The following is a 17938-nucleotide window of genomic DNA, read 5'->3' as shown; positions in this document are numbered from 1 at the left end:
AAGTCTTCTATTTTAGTTTCCCGCTAAAAATATTTAATTTTCCGCTAAAAATATTAAAGTCGTCCATGTAAGTCGTCTGTTTTAATTTCTTCACCAGACGACTGAAATGTAAGTTGTCCAGGAAGTCGTCTGAGTCAAAAATATTTAACCTAATTGGATTTTTTGTCTCCCTATATAAAGAAAAATTTACACATTCTCTCTCCTCCTCCTCTCAAATGGCTGCAACAAAATGTAATGTTCATCATTCTAAAACTCTCCAACCTCTCTCTAATCTCTTTGACTTGAAAACACCAAACTTTATATGAATTTTTCAGTTTTGTCTCATGTATTTCTTACTAATCTATCTCTTTTGCAGGTTTTTAATCAAATGGTACTCATCTTCCACTAATTTAAAGGTAGATCTATCAATTTTAGATATGTATTTTTGTGTGTTCTATAAATGTAGATTTATCTAATCTTTCACTCATTTTCTCTATTTTTAAGTTATTTGAACGTTTTTGGATATGCAGGTTTTTCAAATCTGGATTTGATATGCAGGTTTTTCAGATCTGGAAGACTTCTGGGACGACTTACCTATTAGTCGTCTGAAAGTCGTCTGGACTTCTTGGAAGTCTTCTGACAAAGTCGTCTGGACTTCCAGGAAGTCGTCTGGACTTCTAGGAAGTCGTCAGAATTTTTCTGAGCGTTTTGGTAAGTTCTTATGTCTGATTTTTCTTCATTTGGTAACTTCTTGTTGTATAAAGTTCTTACTTTTTTCCCAAACTAAAACTTTCCAAACCCACTCTAATCTCTTTGACTTGAAAACACCAAACTTTATATGAATTTTTCAATTTTGTCTCATGTCTTTCTTACTAATCTATTTTTCTTTTGCAGGTTTTTAATTAGATGGTACTCATCTTCCACAAATTTAAAGGTAGATCTATTATTTTTAGATATGTATTTTTGTGTGTTCTGTAAAGGTAGATTTATCTAATCTTCCACTCATTTTTTTCTGTTTTTAAGCCATTTGAACGTTTTTGAATATGCAGGTTTTTCAGATCTCGATTTAATATGCAGGTTTTTCAGATCTGGAAGACTTCTGGGACGACTTACCTGTTAGTCGTCTGGAAGTCGTCTGGACTTCCTAAAAGTCGTCTGGACTTCCTGTAAAGTCGTGTGGAAGTCGTCTGAACTTCCAAAAAGTCTTCTGACAAAGTCGTCTGGACATCTTAGAAGTCGTCTGGACTTCTTAGAAGTCGTCTGGACTTCTTAAAAGTTGTCTGGTCTTGTCTACTCAAGTGGAATCCAAGCTTGTCTTTGTAGATGAATGATCTGTAATAGTTTTGTTTGTGGTCTGTTTTGTGAATTGCATGTATACTCTTTTAGTTGTGAATTTTTTGTAAAATCAGTAATAATATTTTCCATGATGTATTAAATGTGCTAACAATGTGTTTATACATTTACAAATCAATGAAATAATAGACTTCAGTAGCCTTTTTCTTATCTTTGGATCTCTCATATGCAATAATAAACTCCAATGGCCTTTTTTCTCATCTTAATAAACAAGAATGTTGGTAGCTTCATATTGATACAACATTTTAAGAAGCATTTAACCCTTCTTCCAACTCATAACAATAGTCATCATTATTGTCTATAACAATAATACTTAAGAGATGGAAACAAACAATAGTAACTAGTCAAAGCATATCATATTTTTTATAAGTTTGCGTTGAAAAACTTAGTCAAATTTAGTAAAACTAAGGGAGAGAACATATTTTGTAAATATGAGTTTTACATATCTTGAAGTTACTTATCACTCTTAAAAATACAAGTTATTCAAAAACTAACGTAGAAGACTTAAAAACTAGCGGAGAAGACGCAGACGACTTCAATCTAAGTTGTCAAGACGACTAAACTATACGTCGTCTGGTCAACGCAGAGGTTATTTTTGCAATTGACTTTGAAATCTGTTATTTCGGACGACTGAAAAATAAATCGTCTACTATTGTTTGGTTAAAAAAAAAACTCCAAAAAAGCTAGACGACTTACATTTCAGTCGTCATAGGTTAGTTTTGCATTTGACTGGATTATTTCAGAAGTTTGACTTTTCTGGACGACTTACATTTCAGTCGTCTAGTGAAAATTAAAATAATAATATTTTTTTTAAAAGTAGACGACTTACAGTTAAGTCGTCATAGGTTAGTTTTGCAATTGAAAAAAAAAACTTCAAGATTTAATTATATACAGGCGACTTATAATTCAGTCGTCCACGAGACGACTGAAATGTAAGTCGTCCAGGATTTACGAGGTTTGACCAGAATCTTGGAAAAAATCCTCGACGACTTACAAGTAAGTCGTCTGGTGGACGACTGAATTATAAGTCGTCTGTGTATAACTAAATCTTGAAGTTTTTTTTTTCAATTGCAAAACTAACCTATGACTACTTAATTGTAAGTCGTTTACTTTTAAAAAAATATTATTATTTTAATTTTCGACAGACGACTGAAATGTAAGTCGTCTGGGGAAGTCAAACTTCTGAAATTATCCAGTCAAATGCAAAACTAACCTATGACGACTGAAATGTAAGTCGTCTAGGTTCTTTGGAAATTTTTTTAAAACCAAACAACAGTAGACGACTTAACTTTCAGTCGTTTCAGGTTACAGATTTCAAAGTCAATTGCAAAAATAACCTCTGTGTTGACCAGACGACTTCCAGGTAAGTCGTCTACAGTCAGACGACTTCTAGGTAAGTTGTCTACAGTTAGATGACGTCCAAGTAAGTCGTCTGACGAACAGATCTGAAAAAAAAACTCGATGTCATACTTAAATTGGTGAGATAAGTTCCTTAGCATACATAAGGCTTCTCCAAGCACACAGAATCACAAACGAAAGTCACCCACCCAGAATCGTTAGCTTCTATGACTCTATGAACCATAAAATTTTTAGAATCAAAATCTTGGGTTTTTTTAGCTCATTGTAGAGAGAATGTGAGAGATATGTTGTGTTTAGTTCACAAGAATGAAAAAAGAAGAAGGGTAAATCGATTTTGGGAGCATTAAGAGCTTCAAATTGGTTGTTCATGGTGGTTGTGGTATTGATGACAATGACAATCTTGTAATTACTTGAAGATGATGAGGGTGAGGGAGTAAAGATGTCATTTTCGAAAGAAAAAAAAAATTGATGGCATTTTCGTAAATTATATAAACTTGTGGGGTGAATAGGGCAAAACCAATTTTCAAAAAAAAAGAGGTTAATTTTGTGTTTGACTTTAAGTTGTAGGTCAATTTTGCAAAAAGCCCTTCGTCTTTTATATTGAAGTTTTAGATTTTCCAAACAAAATTCGTATTACTGCATCTTTTCATTATCGTATTCACACACACAAAACATAGAAAGGCTAAGTAGGGATCGCAAGTCTTATTCACTTTTTCATTGCTTTTACCAATTAACAAAATACTATAGTTTAATACATTCCTCGAAACAATTGTTTCCTTATTTTGGTGTGATGGCTGGAACTGGAAGCTGGAAAGTAAATAAATTATACTTTGTAATGTTAATCTTTGTGCAAAGTTAATTATCTTTATAAATAATTATCATTAATATCTTTTTAAATAATTATCATTAATAATAATCAATGATAATTCTTGCTTATATTTGTGTAATGGGCTATATAGTTAGCGTTTTGTTTTTCAAAAAGAAACAAGTATTTCTCCCTGAACACATAAATATCGATTTTTTTTTTAGAAAGGGCTTAACACATAAATATCGAGTTCTTAATTTTTTATCAAATTTTTTTACTTAATATGCAAATAGTCATTGTAACTTTTTATGTCAATATTTTCATGGTTTACCAACTTGCACAAGATTTGCCACCACCATGTACACACTAATAAAAAAAATAACATACGACGGTTACCACTTACCAACCACTGTTTTATCACCTTTGATGAGTATCCGATGCTTCCATTATTTCAAACTTTTTGTGAATTTGGTGTATTCGTTTCAATTGTGGCAGGATGCTTTGGCTGAATTTTTTGTTTCCATAAAATCTTCTTCTTTCTGCAAAAATTGTGAGTAGTCACTTGAAAAGAAAATTCCCAAAGTATAACATTTTCAGTCCAATATCCATCACAATCGTTCCTTATCGTCTCTTGTCCCGATAAACGTTACAAAGGAGAATACAAGAGAATGAATTTGACTTCTCCTTCATTTCGAAGATATACATTCAGAGGTCCTGGACACACAAAATTAAACAATTAAATTTCAACTAATTTTTTTATATCTTTCAATATATCATGATCGGTCCTTTTAATACACAAACGTTTTGGAAAAATTTGGTATTGAAATTTTAATACTAGATGTATACAATATACATGAAGATTAATTACTCCATAACTTGTTATTTTATTTTATTAAATACCAAATCTTTCTTGAGATTTTCAAAATTATAAGTAAAAAAAAATTGACCAGTTTTTGGAAAAAAAAAATGAGTTATAGAAAATTTAAACTCGGTTGCGCATATAAAATCTATTCTTGAGATTCTATCACTAATTTTTGCCGACTCTGAACATATACAATAAATTTGAAAAAGTATATATCGGAACCCTCAGTATCATGAACTAAAATGGAAAAGTACGTAACCCTAGCTATTTTTCTACCAAAATTCTGAAAACATTGTTGGAAACTTTTTTTAATATAGTATCCAAAATAATACTCCGTATTGTTTCACTACTACTACTATATAAATATAGTGTATTAAACATAAAATGGACAACTTGAGAGTTTTCAGTTAGTTAAATAACAATTACTTTTCTTATTGATTGAGGTTGGTGGGTAATTTGAGGATTATTTAAAGATTTTAATGATTAATTGGTCGACAAAATGAATATACAAGGAGCTTTGGAAAACAAATATTTTTATTCAGTGTGACTTATGCCATAACACTAAATTCTTTAAAAAAAAATAGAAAGAAATTCGTTTTAACCAAAAAAAAATAGAAAGAAATTCGAAAGTGCACAAAATGGACCCCCACTCCACAAAACCTGCAACACTCAGTTAACCCACAACATGCAAACATAATAGACACCACTGAGCTCCACGCATTTCTTCTATAAATGTAGACTCTCTCACGACTCACACCGCAACGAGAAACTTGTTTTAGCTAAATTCCAAAAAAGAAACAGAAAACAAATAAGATCTTAATTCTCCTTCCGAGTTTGCTTTCTTCAATATGGCTCCTCTACCCATTTCTTCGATTAGAGTTGGGAAAATAGATGATGTTCAAGAATTAATAAAATCAAAACCAAACAAAGTTCCAGAGAGGTTCATAAGAGAAGCCAATGAGAGAGGTGTCTTAGTGTCTCATAAGACTCACCTTCATCATCATATTCCTGTTGTTGATCTCTCTAAACTGTCGAAACCTCACACTGATGATGATTTTCTCTTTGAGATTCTTAAGCTCTCACAAGCTTGTGAAGACTGGGGATTTTTCCAGGTAAATTTATTTTTTTTTTTTCCAAAACATTGTCTATTAGTCAAAATCATGTATAGTAATCTATTGTCCACTATAAACATATTATTTAGATAATTGGGTTTATTAGATCAACCTTAACATGTTTATTAGATCAATCTTAACATGTATGAACTACATATGAATATCAGAATTTTTTTCTTCTATACAGGTTATAAATCATGGGATTGAAGTGGGTGTGGTGGAAGATATAGAGAAGGTGGCGAAGGAGTTCTTCGAGATGCCACTGGAGGAGAAGAAGAAGTATCCAATGGAGCCAGGGACCGTACAAGGTTACGGTCAAGCTTTCATCTTCTCTGAAGATCAGAAGCTTGATTGGTGCAACATGTTTGCTCTTGGTGTTCATCCTCCTTCTATTCGTAACCCCAAACTATGGCCTTCTAAACCGGCCCGGTTCAGGTTCTCCACAAAACTCCCTATTTTCTTATAACAAAATTTATTTAATCTTCCGAAATACCTTTGTTCAGTTTTCATGGTCATCATATTCTGTAGAGATTAACTAATGAGCATGTGGCGCGCAATAAAATAGTCTTTGCTAGAAAGTGTCATGTATACTGTATCCATGTTCGAGATTAATCATGATTCATATTTTAAAAACTTATAGTGGATCATCAGATAATTAAAATATCACATAGCGTAGCTTAGTGATACATATTTTTCAATTATTAAATTTCCTTTTTCTAAAAGTATATGTGGCTAAGAAATTACTTTTTTTTTCTATAGTGAAAATCTTGAAGGTTACTCAAAAGAGATAAGGAAATTATGCAAGAGGTTGTTGAAGTACATAGCAATAAGCTTGGATCTAAAGGAAGAGAGATTTGAAGAAATGTTTGGGGAAGCAGTGCAAGCAGTAAGGATGAACTATTACCCACCATGTTCACGTCCTGATCTTGTCATGGGACTCAGCCCACATTCTGATGGAAGTGCTCTCACTGTTCTTCAACAGAGCAAGAACAGCTGTGTTGGGCTTCAGATCCTCAAGGACAACACTTGGGTCCCTGTACTACCTCTTCCAAATGCCCTTGTCATTAACATTGGTGATACAGTTGAGGTATTATTTTAAATAGACTTCAATCAGAGAACTTATATCTACAAATTATGAATTTCTGTACATGTGCGTGTAGGTGCTAACTAATGGGAAGTACAAGAGTGTAGAGCATAGAGCAGTGACAAATAGAGAAAGGGAGAGGCTTACAATAGTGACATTCTATGCACCCAACTACGAGGTTAAAATAGAACCAATGGGTGAATTGGTTGATGATGAAACCAACCCATGCAAGTATAGAAGCTACAATCATGGTGACTATAGTTATCACTATGTCTCCAACAAGCTCCAAGGCAAGAAGTCACTTGATTTTGCCAAGATTCTCAATTAACTATATTACTTTCACACCCCTTTCACCTTCCATTAACTACCACTTAATTTGTTTTATTTTTAAGAATTTAGTTGTGGGACTCTTGTGTGTATGATGTACAGGAATGTTTCCCACTTAGGGGTTTTAGTGTCATGATTAAATTCCCCAGTGTAACTACAACTTGTAATATATTATGTGTGTGTGTGGGTGGAGTTGGGTGTGTTTATGTATCCATATGTATGCCGAGAAGGAACATAAAGAATAAGAAAGAACAATATCAGATCCATGTTTATGTCGATACATGTGTGCATATATATAATGTATTTCGTTAGTTTGTATCATTATGCATATACTCCTTTCATTTAAAAATGATCCTGGTCTTAAAAAAAATTATTAGTAAATTGTAAACTTTGAAAAATTAATTATATTTATTAAATTTTAATTGTTTAAAATTACGAGAAATAATTAATAACCAAATGAAGTATTTACAATTAAATTATAAAATATTTTACTAATATATATATATATATATATATTTATGTAAATTTTAATATAACTTTTCTCTGAACGGAAAGAGGTATTTCAAAAATAATTTTGTTCAGTAGTGTTGGTAAATGAAAAATAAATCTTTGGAAGTGTTTAATCAAAGAGAAACATCTGTATGTGTGATCAAGACATGGTCTCAACTTTTCTCTCTTCACGGATGTGAAGTATCATGTTCAAAGATCAATTTGAACGATTTGGAAGATAAAATCGAGAAGAGACAAGGCAAAAGGCTTCATTATTGTTTCACTTGTTTTACTAAACTACAAAAGGTCCCCATTATGAGACCAAAAAAACTATTTTATTTATTATATTATTAGTTAATAATAACTCAATAATAATTACATAACAAATGCATTGTCGGTTCTTATTTATTTGTCGTTATTGTCGCTTCTACCAAATGGTAAGAAAAAAATCTGCAGACCAAAAGGAGAGAGCACTAGAAGAGAGAAAAAATGGACGGAGGATGATGTAGTTACACGTCAATGTTATGGTAATATGGTGGGAACCATAAAATATCATATCAAAATGATTTAACATAAGATTACAACTTAATAATTCTCGTATAAAATCAAAATGTTCACTTTGTTATAAATTAGAATAGTCACATCTCAATTATACTCCTCCAGAAAAATATATTGCACTTTTTCATTTTATATCATTACTATGTGTATGAAGTATATAAACTAACTGTTAGGCACTTTGTTTTTAACTCTTTGATGATTGTTTCAATAAAGACAAAAATCTGAAGTCGACCCCAAAATACGACTGGGCCAATTCATTACTACACCAGATCCAAAATCGGACTCAGCCAAACCAAGCATGTTCTATCCGAATTGGGACACAGTGGAGCCTGGCTGGACCGATCGACTTATTAGACCATTTATAACTGAGATGTTGAATACAAGATTCAACAACTGAATCATTAGAATAAGTTCGTTGAAAAATGAAATACAATGATGTGATTATTTGGACTTGAAAAAATTCAATATGTTAAACAAAATAAAAAAGTAGATACCACCAACGGTATATGTTGATTTTTTTAAAAACATTATTTCATATTATCCTAATTATTTAAAATAAATATTTTATTATAAATTAAATAATTTATTTTAATATTTTATACAAAAACTTACTATTTTTAATTAGAGATTAGATTTATTTAATTTAGACATTGATAATTACTATTATTAACAAATAAAATAGATTGTTGATTCTACTAAACAAAACCATTGTATTGTGCTAAAATCAAATGTGTTTTGAATTACGAAGTGAAAAGAAAAAAAAATGATGTGAAGTGTTAAATTATATTTTAAAAAAATAGTGAATGTTGAATTTTGAAACTATTGTATATAGTTTAATCCAGACAAGACATGTATACATATTTATTGTTGAATGCTCAGGTCGCATACAGCTTATATTAAATAAATATTTCCCTATTTTTTAATTAAAAAAACAAATAACAACAAATTGTGGAAACGTTTAAAGATTAGACCATATTCAAATAGATGAATGAGGATGGTAATCATAATGAAAACAGAAACAGAAATTGATTTTAACAAGATACTGGAATGAAATTAGTTTAGTACCACTATAAAACACTGATAATGGACCGCAGTGCAGTCCTGTTTTAATAGCTGATAAACAAGCAATAATGGAAAGGTTTTAAAGAGTAGAAGACAGTGCTCTCAAACAGATGAAGATGATAGATATAGTACACATGCGAGACACAATGAAAACAAGAATGTAATTAATTTAAGTAAGATAAGAAATGAAACCAATTCAGTGGATGGCTACGCAGTCGTGTCCAATGATTGATGGATTTTATTACGTAAAATGAAATCGAGTAAGTTTAATGAATCAACACACTCCAAATCATTAAGGGAAATCTTATTCGGAACAAAACAAACTGTTTTGGTCGATGCGGTCTTGAATTCTTTATGGGTTTTCCTCTTTCGCAGTCAAGACACACCAAATAACTGAGGTATATATAAAGAGATTTTCTACAAGGGAACATCAATTTTACAAGAGAAACAAGCAGCAGCATGGAGAGACAAAGAGGGTTTATTAAGTCTTGGCTCTAGGAGGGTACGAGGGCTAGAATCTGGTTTCTAATGATTCCCATGCACTTTTGTATCTCTGTATAAATAGGAAGGTTCTGTGAGCAGCAAGGCTGTAAGCTGGCTACAGCCGAATCTAGAACCTGAGCCACTTCACTTGGTGGGAATTGCCTCTCTGTACATCTCTGCATCGTACGGTTTCAGTTGTTAGGATCACAAATTGAGAACGAAATAAGAAAGCAACACAAGATAACTAACTAATCAGCCATTACAGAGAGTGAGAGCAAAGGAAAACAACTTCAAGGCTTAACTTTCTCTAATATCTAAAACTGTATGAAGAGAGATAACACTCGGTACTAATAATGTCTTTGTGTTAATAAACAGAAAGGATTATTTGAGATTGTCACCTGAATCATGAGCAATGTAGCCATACAGCGTGAAACAAGTTCAGACGGAACCTGCAGGTCATTTTGGTCTAGTGGGTTTACGTGGGAATCATCTGCATGTTGAGTAGAGGTAGATAGATTTGGTGTAGAGGGAAGACGCTGATCTTGGGAAGCTTGTGTTTGCTGGACTGATGATCCTTCTGATTCATCTGTCGAGAGCTGGTTATTAACAAAATCAATGGCTTCTTCTATATTTACAACATTATTTTCGTCTTTCCTTAGTAACGCCAATGCCTGCAATAGACACAGAGACAAAATGGTCAAGTTGGTTAGATCTCTGGAGACGCAACAAATGATTAGTACATTGTCACATGTAGATCCAAAACACAGAAACATATCAACTCGTTATACACACACCTGTATAGCTCTGAATACCATTTTCTTAGCTTTTACTCTAGAACTGTCAACAATCTCAGAGACATGGAATCCATTAGTATCAGATGCATCATTGTCTACGTACGTCAACTGTCCATCAGGTTCCCCTGAGTTGCTCATGTGTGTTATTGAAGAAGATGGTACATTCTCCTGGTAAGTATTCCGTTGCCTCAGGCCAAGAAGTGCCAATGAAACCTGTGCATATTGAGACATAGAATGCGAAACTTCAGGAGCCGTACGTAGTAAAGACGACAAGATTACTCTTACATTTCCTTCATAAACTCTTGCCTGTTCATTTATTTCGCTTAGCTGAAAGAGAACTGCAGCATATTGTTTCTTAAAAGATTCAGAATCCTTCAGAGCGTTGTGTCCGTCTTTCTCACTTTCCACAACCTCGTTGTTCATGTAATTTAGCTCCCTCAAAACTAGCTCCTGCAGTGTGTAGATTAAGCTTTAATTAGTTGAAATGTAAACCACAATGTCGAAAAGCTAAACAAACATGGAAGACAAGGAAGAAAAAAAATCAAAAATAGAGTGAATCAAAGAGTAACAACTCAAATTCAATACATTAATAGTAGTTACATGATTTCACATTCCTTATTAGTCAATTAGAAACTATTACTCCATCAAACATATCATCTTCCAATCTCTACTTATAGTAGTAAAGAAAGGAGAAGCTTAATGCTAGCAAAACTGAAGCAATATCATGAAATATGTAAAACAGACAGAAAAGTAACCAGGCCATAGAGAAAGTGTTATGTTGAAGAAGATTAAGAACAAGCACGTATCACACATGTATAATAAGGCTGAGAATTAATAACAGGCCGAACCTTCTTGTCAAGCGCACGTGTAAGTTCAGAAAGAGCTTGGACATCAGCTTCTCTCGCATGAATATGGCCAATATTTGAAGGCTGAGAATTAAACAATTGTACAGCAAGAGCCTCATCGACTCCATTTTGAGCTTGTGGATCCGAACTTGAGATTTCTACCTATATAATTAAGGCAAACTTGAATATAATTAATATATCTATCGTGATTTTGTTAAACTGTAGATAAGATTTATTGTGGTCAAATGCCAAACAAGGCATTGCAAGAGAGAGTAGATGCAAGTAAGGAGGAGGAACAACATTAGCTACAGCCTCAGCGAGAACAGTGATAGAACATGCACGTTGATTTTGTACAAGATCGGTAAGAGATGTGAATTATCTACATACCTTCCTAGATACAGTTATTGGTCAAAGACTTCACACAGAGAAACTCCAGGAGATTGTATTCGTTAGATGGAAACCCATTAATATTGAAACTAGTAAACAACAAATTACCCCGTAAACTCCTAGATGTGTGTGATACTAAATCAATTCTTCCAGGTATGCAGGAAAATGAACCTCCACAAAATAATCTATAGCATATACAAAAGCAGAATATATGTGTGATGGTCAGAAAATATTAACCTTTTCCTGCTTTAGTGAATTGTTAATGATATAATTTGGTGAGGATAGGGGATAGCCTGCCTCGCACGAAAGTTTGGGGTACCCTTCAGGCATGCTTTCCTTTACCCGCTCATGCATTTTCTCCTCACTGGAATTCTGACGGTGATGATTCGACAAAACATAGTGTTTTGCAAGTGATGCTGGCATGTTTTCTAGAGGATTTAGTGGCATGCATTCAGTATCCTTCAGCAAAAGAGAGAGATTTAAATGTTATTAACATTCAAATTCGTTCTCGCTCAAAAGTCATACAGATATCAGATTAGTTCTTAGTGCTTTTGTAGAGAACCTCGTGAAGTATGCACCAGATAAATTGGTCAACTATTAAGTGCTAAAATTCTGTTGTAAGAAATTCAGTAGTGATTCCATTTACCAAACGTTTTTGAGACATTAATTAAAATCACAAATGTGCAGTCAACTGCGAGGAGCCGAGGATTCATTTCTCTCTTTTTTCAGTTTCAGTATTATTCCATATTCACGTTTATTCTTCATGTCAAAGATTCTGATTCTAGAAATGCCAGAAAAATTTGCAGTGGCAGAAAGAATACCTTGACAAATTCCACCCCTAGTTCAGGGTTGTCAAACTGAATCCGGTACCTGCAGTGATCAACGGTTAGGACACTGCCGTCATGAATCTCTCTTGACTTTGGATGAAGGCAAATGACTCTCTGTGAAACATTTAGAGGCCGAGCCAGATCCATCGGAAGTCCTTCCCTCATACCCGTGTTTAGTTCATCGTAATGTTTTCTTACAGAATCCCTGTATAGGTATAGCTTTTCCTTTTCCTCCTTCAGAAACTGTTGAGAAAAACGCCTTGGTTTCCCAAGAGAACTGCACCAATAAAGAATGATTAAAGAAACATACATATGCACACAGAAAAATTAGAAATTAATAAATAAACTGCATTTTAGTAGTGATAACCTCCTTATGACACCCCATTCAACGCGAGTTAACCTAGGAACATGGCCCAACCCTACATGATCCAAGTACTCAACAAACTCTTGTCTGGCAAACCATGGGTAGTCAATTGCGCTATAGAACCACTCAAAAAGACACCATCTTCGTGCTTTGAAACTAGATATGCAATGCGAAAACTTCTCCTGTATATGGTACAACATATAATAAGGGAACTCCACAAACTAAGATTAATTGATATCGTTGGTGATTCTTTATCATTTGGCAACAGAGTTGTATGATCAGAAATTTTTCACTCACCAAAATCTCTGACTTCTTCACGTCATCAATAGTTAGAGGTTTCTCAGTTACTATCTTTCTTCTGCTTCTAACTTTAGTTGGCAAGTTAACTTCTTTTTGGGTGGCTGCAGTTGATGGAGCTGACTCATCGTCATCTACCATGTTGTTACTTGAAGAAGTACGATCCTGGGGTTTGACAGACTTCTTATCATACGAGTTTCGAATACTTGCAGACCGTTTACCTCTCCCAACAGGCTTAATTTCCTCACCTATTCCCTACAACAATACAATCAGTACCAGATTAAAGCTACAAACGAAATTCCACAAAGAAAAACAAACCTGAAATATTTAAAAAATGGTCTGTCGAAGATATAATATATGCAATGTTGTCTAATAGAGAGATGTGTTCTATACCAGACACGTACCTTGTTTTTAGAAGGCTCAGTGACTTGTGAAATTGCAGCAAGCTCATCTTTAGGAACCTGCAGGAAGAAACAACTTCAACATGGTCATGAATTGAGACAATAGAACCGTAAAAGCAAGTATCTTTGTTAAGTATATAGCTTCTCTTACTTTAGCTGGTGATGCTTTCTGCCGTCCCTTTCTGATTACAGAGCTACTTGGACTCTTTCTCTCGGGTTCAGTATTACAAAGATCATTGCAGACGGGTCTTTTCTGTTTCGATTTTCTAAGAGAGCCCCTTTTAGACATGGATGCTAAATCAGTCTCTTTATAATCTGAAGCCTTTCCAGCTCTCTTTTCCTCAGCTTGAACAGATGACTCTTCAAACAAAAATTCGATAGAGAAAGTTAATAAACATTAACCAGCTTAAGACACTAGGCTTAATGTAAAACGCTTATAGGTCAAACATAGGTATCCCCACCAGTGTCCGTGGCAGTTTCAGGCATCATCAGCGATAGATCTGCCAGCGTCTGGAGAGCATCACATGCTGTGTCTTCATCTGAAGAGAAAAATTAGCTTCTTAAGTTTGTCATAGATGAGAAGAATCTTCATGAAGAATGCCTCCATAAACCTCATTATTAATTTGGTCAAATTTGAATTCCAAGCTCAGTAGCCAACTCATATTAGATAAGCAGAACAAGCAGTTGTTGATCCCAAATTTTATTCAGACAAGAAAAATGTCAATGACAGTACCAGAAATAAGGATTTTAAAGTTAAGAAACGCAAGATAGAGTGACCACCAAAACATTAACTCAATTTATGATTTTCAGATATACTTCCGTGTCTTATTTTTGTCAATGGGTTGCTAGACTATAATTGGTGTTTCTCTAGAGTGTAGCAGGCATGTGGTCACCTGCCTTTATAAGGGTGCTTTGAATAAAGGTTAAGTGATGTTTCTTTATATCCTAATTCGATGTGCATAGCAGATAGGTGAATTTAACAAAGAAGTGAGAGACTAGAACACACCTGCAGTAAAAAGACTTTTTTTACTTTTTCTCCTTGAACTTCTATATGTGAATTTCAAAAACTTCCCATCCCCTTCTTGTTTAAATTTCTCATCGAGAGTGCCTAAGCTTTGTGCTTCGTCTGTACCACTGCAGGCCTCTTTTGAATCATCTTCTCTGATGCCGAACCTCCTTCTATAGTACTGTTTTTCTTTCATGGCACTTCTATCTTCTCCATTCGTCAACTCATTTCTACTTCCTGGGTTATCCACATTTTCAGCTTCAGTACTTTCTAAGCTTGGTTCACAGCGGGCATCTTCCGTATCAGTGGCACGAAGCTTGGCAATCGCCATGTCAATATCAGCACGCTGAATATCAAGATCCATCAGTCCATATTACTATATGACTGTTGCTACTTAAGCTAGATTTCTGTTAACTGAATTTGCGAAAGGACTATCATGTAGTGAAACATAGCTATAGTTTCATGAAGTAAATATATGAATTATGAGCAACAGTAAAGAAAATTACCATTATTTCACTTTTCTTATCAGGGGAGAGCATCTTTGATTTTCTATTTGGTGTGTGTGGGTTTTTGGTAGAACCACCTCGTTGTGAAGCCTCAGTCAATGCTAATGCAATCTCATGTTCCATATCATCATCAGTATCACCCCCCTTCTGATTTAGAGACTTCTTAACAGGTGACATATATCTTTCCCTAGTATCCTTCTCAGGGGTATATGAGACAGGAATTCTAGGTGTCCTTTTTCCAACAGCACGAGGCATTGTCTCTTGGCACATGCAGATTACGATTATAAGAAAAGTTAGCAAATAATAGATCTTGTCCATCAGAGGGATAGCTAATGAGCAATAAAATTTGGGCAAGATAAATCTTTGTTCCCTTTGCCAATAGTGGGTACTAACTTATGTTGCATGTCCGCAAAGTAACTTTGTGTAGTAGTGTACATTATCGACGCTAGTTTATTTATTTTTAAAAATAAACAGAGCAGTTCTATATAAGCTAATTCTTTAGAGCAAAATCGTATCATCAGGACTGCAATAACTGAAAGAGAAAAAAAAGTTGTACCACGCAAAGACTCGTGCATATATAGAATATCGTTTGTGCACGCAAAACTCATGTTTGTGAATCGGTGAACAGATTTTGAGGAAAAGAGAAGCAGAGAACACTACCAGTACGTCTCTTCTTCAGTGATGGCAAGTAGCCTGAAGAGGACCTGAACTGCAGGCGGTCAGACAGACCCTCTAATCCTGCAGAGGGATGATCTGAGGATTTCAATTTAGAGCGCTTAGAAGCTGACCTCAGACTTTCGTTTTTCTCCTGCTCACTGTCACTTCCTCCATGCTAGAGAGGAGAAAGAGTTGTTACATAATAACATAAAGCAAACCAACTCCACACTACCAAACTATATTCCTTTGAAACACAAATGTATTACTTTATCAACACATAACGACTTAGCAAAGAAACACCAAACAAAAAATGTAAGAATTTGTCTTCCCTGAGCTAAACTATATTTTCAAGTGACAATATCTGAACAGACAAGAGTGCTACACCCCTAGGTTGCACAAAATTTAACAAGAAACAACAAGAAAGTTTTGCATGATTAGTAGTTGGCAGGTGTTCCATAGGAACGGTGTCAGACTTATTAATTGTTTTGAGTTCATAAAAATTAGTATCCTGAACTGGACCACATCTGTGTAAGTTAGGAATAACCCAAAATACCGAAATTAAATAACTATTCGAACGGTTTATAGCTCTTACCAGAACAGCGTAGTGATCAGTCATCATTGCAGTTAGGCCAACGACAGAAGCAGTGCCTTCCGGAAGAGACAAGTAAGCCTAAAGTACAGATGATACAACATAAGTTGAAAAATATCTAGACCAATATCAAAAGATAAACCGGAGAAGGGGGAGAGCATGATAACCTTATTCATAGTGTATAGAGCCTCTACCATCTCTGCAGAACGACTATGTACAAAACCAGCGACCTACAAACCATAGAGAGGAGAACCTATTATAATTCTAGTTCACAAAACCAAAATGATTATAAAAATGAATTAACTATCCCCCTAACATTTATCGGAAACTATGGCAGCAGTTTATTAGTATTCTTCCCAAATGGAAGGTTGCACTACAAATCGCACTCCAAGACTTAGATCTTTGCCAAATTGAACTGACCTTTTTCCATTCTTTTCCGAATTTGCGGTACCCTTCATAAAAGCGCTCCAACTCTTCCTTGCTCCACTGAGGACCTAACATATCCGACAACTTCCTCTTCTGCATGTAAAATAAGATAAGCTTGATCCTTATACAATTTTTTCCGGCAAAATAACAACAAATGGAACCGAAACAACAACTTAAAAGTCTAGCAAACATCTAAAGATTGGTATCGTTCTGAAACCTAGGGATACAATTTTGTTAAAAATCAAATACTTGGCTGAGTAATTAATACAAGTATCACAAATCATATAACCTAAAGCCAGCTTACCCAGTTGAATAAAAAGAAAAGAAAAGAGCGAGCTTACCCGTGGTTTGGTTTTGCTCATACTTTCTTCTTCTTTGTGAGGAGAAACATCTTTAGGACGCGGAGTTCTCTTGTATTTAGATTTCGTTGATCTTGAAGGCGCCATTTCCCAAAGCCTCTTTCAAAACTGAAACCATGTTTAGTCTTACCAAAGATTCAAACCCAATAGCACTATAAATCACCAAAAGCTCAATCCAGTAATTGATCATACTAAATACTGCATGCAGAAACCTAATTGATTCTACGATTGCTTCATCATCAGTTTCAACACTACTTCCGCTCAAACCCCAGGAAAAAAGACGATTAATCAGAGAATTTGAAATAAATCTCCTTAAGCAGCTCTAGGTTAGTTTATACTGGGCGAATTCGAATCACACGACCTGACACCTATTCGATTTGAGCTTCGAATTTCAAATCGAATGCTCAAACATTCAAAGATACGATGAATTGAGCTCAATTATTTCCAATAATTCACGAGAAATCAACGAAAATCAGAAATCGAAACTATCTTCATCGCGAGAGAAAGAGGATAAAAATGAAGCTTACCAAGAAGAATCCAAAATCACTTTGAAGACATCGACGGGACTTCGATTTATAGGTGGATACACAAGGGAAATTGAGGGAGCAGGTGAGAGATCGGAACGAATCAATCAGAGAGCTTACGTATTAAGCGATCGATTTAAGAGAGAAGACGAAGCAGCAAAGATATGAAACAAGGAAGAGATGAGAAAATAGAATTTTTTTTGGGGATTATATAACCGCGAAAAACTTTAAAAATAAATAAAAATAGAAATCTTTTATAAATGCAAATTCGTTACACGAGCTAAATCAATCACACATACAAGAACTTAGATGCAATCATAAAACCTGGGGTTGAACCGGTTCAACTCCTGATATTTTAAACCGAATTTACTCTGACCTTCAAATCTCATGGTTAAGCAAGCAGGGCTAAAGCAGGAAATGTCAAATTAGGCTGGTCTGTTCGGACTCAACCACAAAATTTACAAAACTTGTAAATATTTGAGT

General features: G+C 34.4%; 2 protein-coding genes across 3 annotated transcripts; one reads left to right on the top strand and one right to left on the bottom strand.

Annotated features, from left to right (window-relative positions):
- Window positions 1–5045: 5045 nt before the first annotated feature.
- Window positions 5046–7159, top strand: LOC125608795 (protein SRG1-like). Its single transcript, XM_048779294.1, has 4 exons — window positions 5046–5470; window positions 5658–5905; window positions 6230–6557; window positions 6631–7159. The coding sequence occupies exons 1-4, from the start codon at window positions 5207–5209 to the stop codon at window positions 6880–6882; spliced, it is 1092 nt and encodes a 363-aa protein (XP_048635251.1). The 5' UTR covers window positions 5046–5206; the 3' UTR covers window positions 6883–7159.
- Window positions 7160–9279: 2120 nt separating this feature from the next.
- Window positions 9280–17682, bottom strand: LOC125574847 (protein ALWAYS EARLY 3-like). Of its 2 annotated transcripts, none has more exons than XM_048779292.1 (20): window positions 17459–17682; window positions 16914–17039; window positions 16567–16665; window positions 16314–16376; window positions 16150–16227; window positions 15561–15732; window positions 14901–15160; window positions 14395–14740; window positions 13850–13927; window positions 13540–13748; window positions 13392–13448; window positions 12988–13242; window positions 12694–12872; window positions 12321–12603; window positions 11737–11958; window positions 11116–11274; window positions 10574–10717; window positions 10268–10480; window positions 9872–10144; window positions 9280–9649 (listed from the first exon to the last, which is right to left on the bottom strand). In XM_048779292.1, exons 2-20 carry the CDS (start codon window positions 17016–17018, stop codon window positions 9485–9487), a joined length of 3360 nt encoding a protein of 1119 aa, XP_048635249.1. In that variant the 5' UTR covers window positions 17019–17039; window positions 17459–17682; the 3' UTR covers window positions 9280–9484. The 2 variants fall into 2 exon arrangements, with proteins under 2 accessions (XP_048635249.1, XP_048635250.1); XM_048779293.1 differs by having other exon boundaries at window positions 16914–17030; window positions 17459–17638.
- Between the last annotated feature and the right edge of the window lie 256 nt (window positions 17683–17938).

The sequence above is a fragment of the Brassica napus genome, chromosome A5 (assembly GCF_020379485.1).
Source record: "Brassica napus cultivar Da-Ae chromosome A5, Da-Ae, whole genome shotgun sequence".
Taxonomy (NCBI): Eukaryota; Viridiplantae; Streptophyta; class Magnoliopsida; order Brassicales; family Brassicaceae; genus Brassica; species Brassica napus.
The sequence above is the reverse complement of the archived record's forward strand: the minus strand, read 5'-3'. Positions and strand labels throughout refer to the sequence as shown.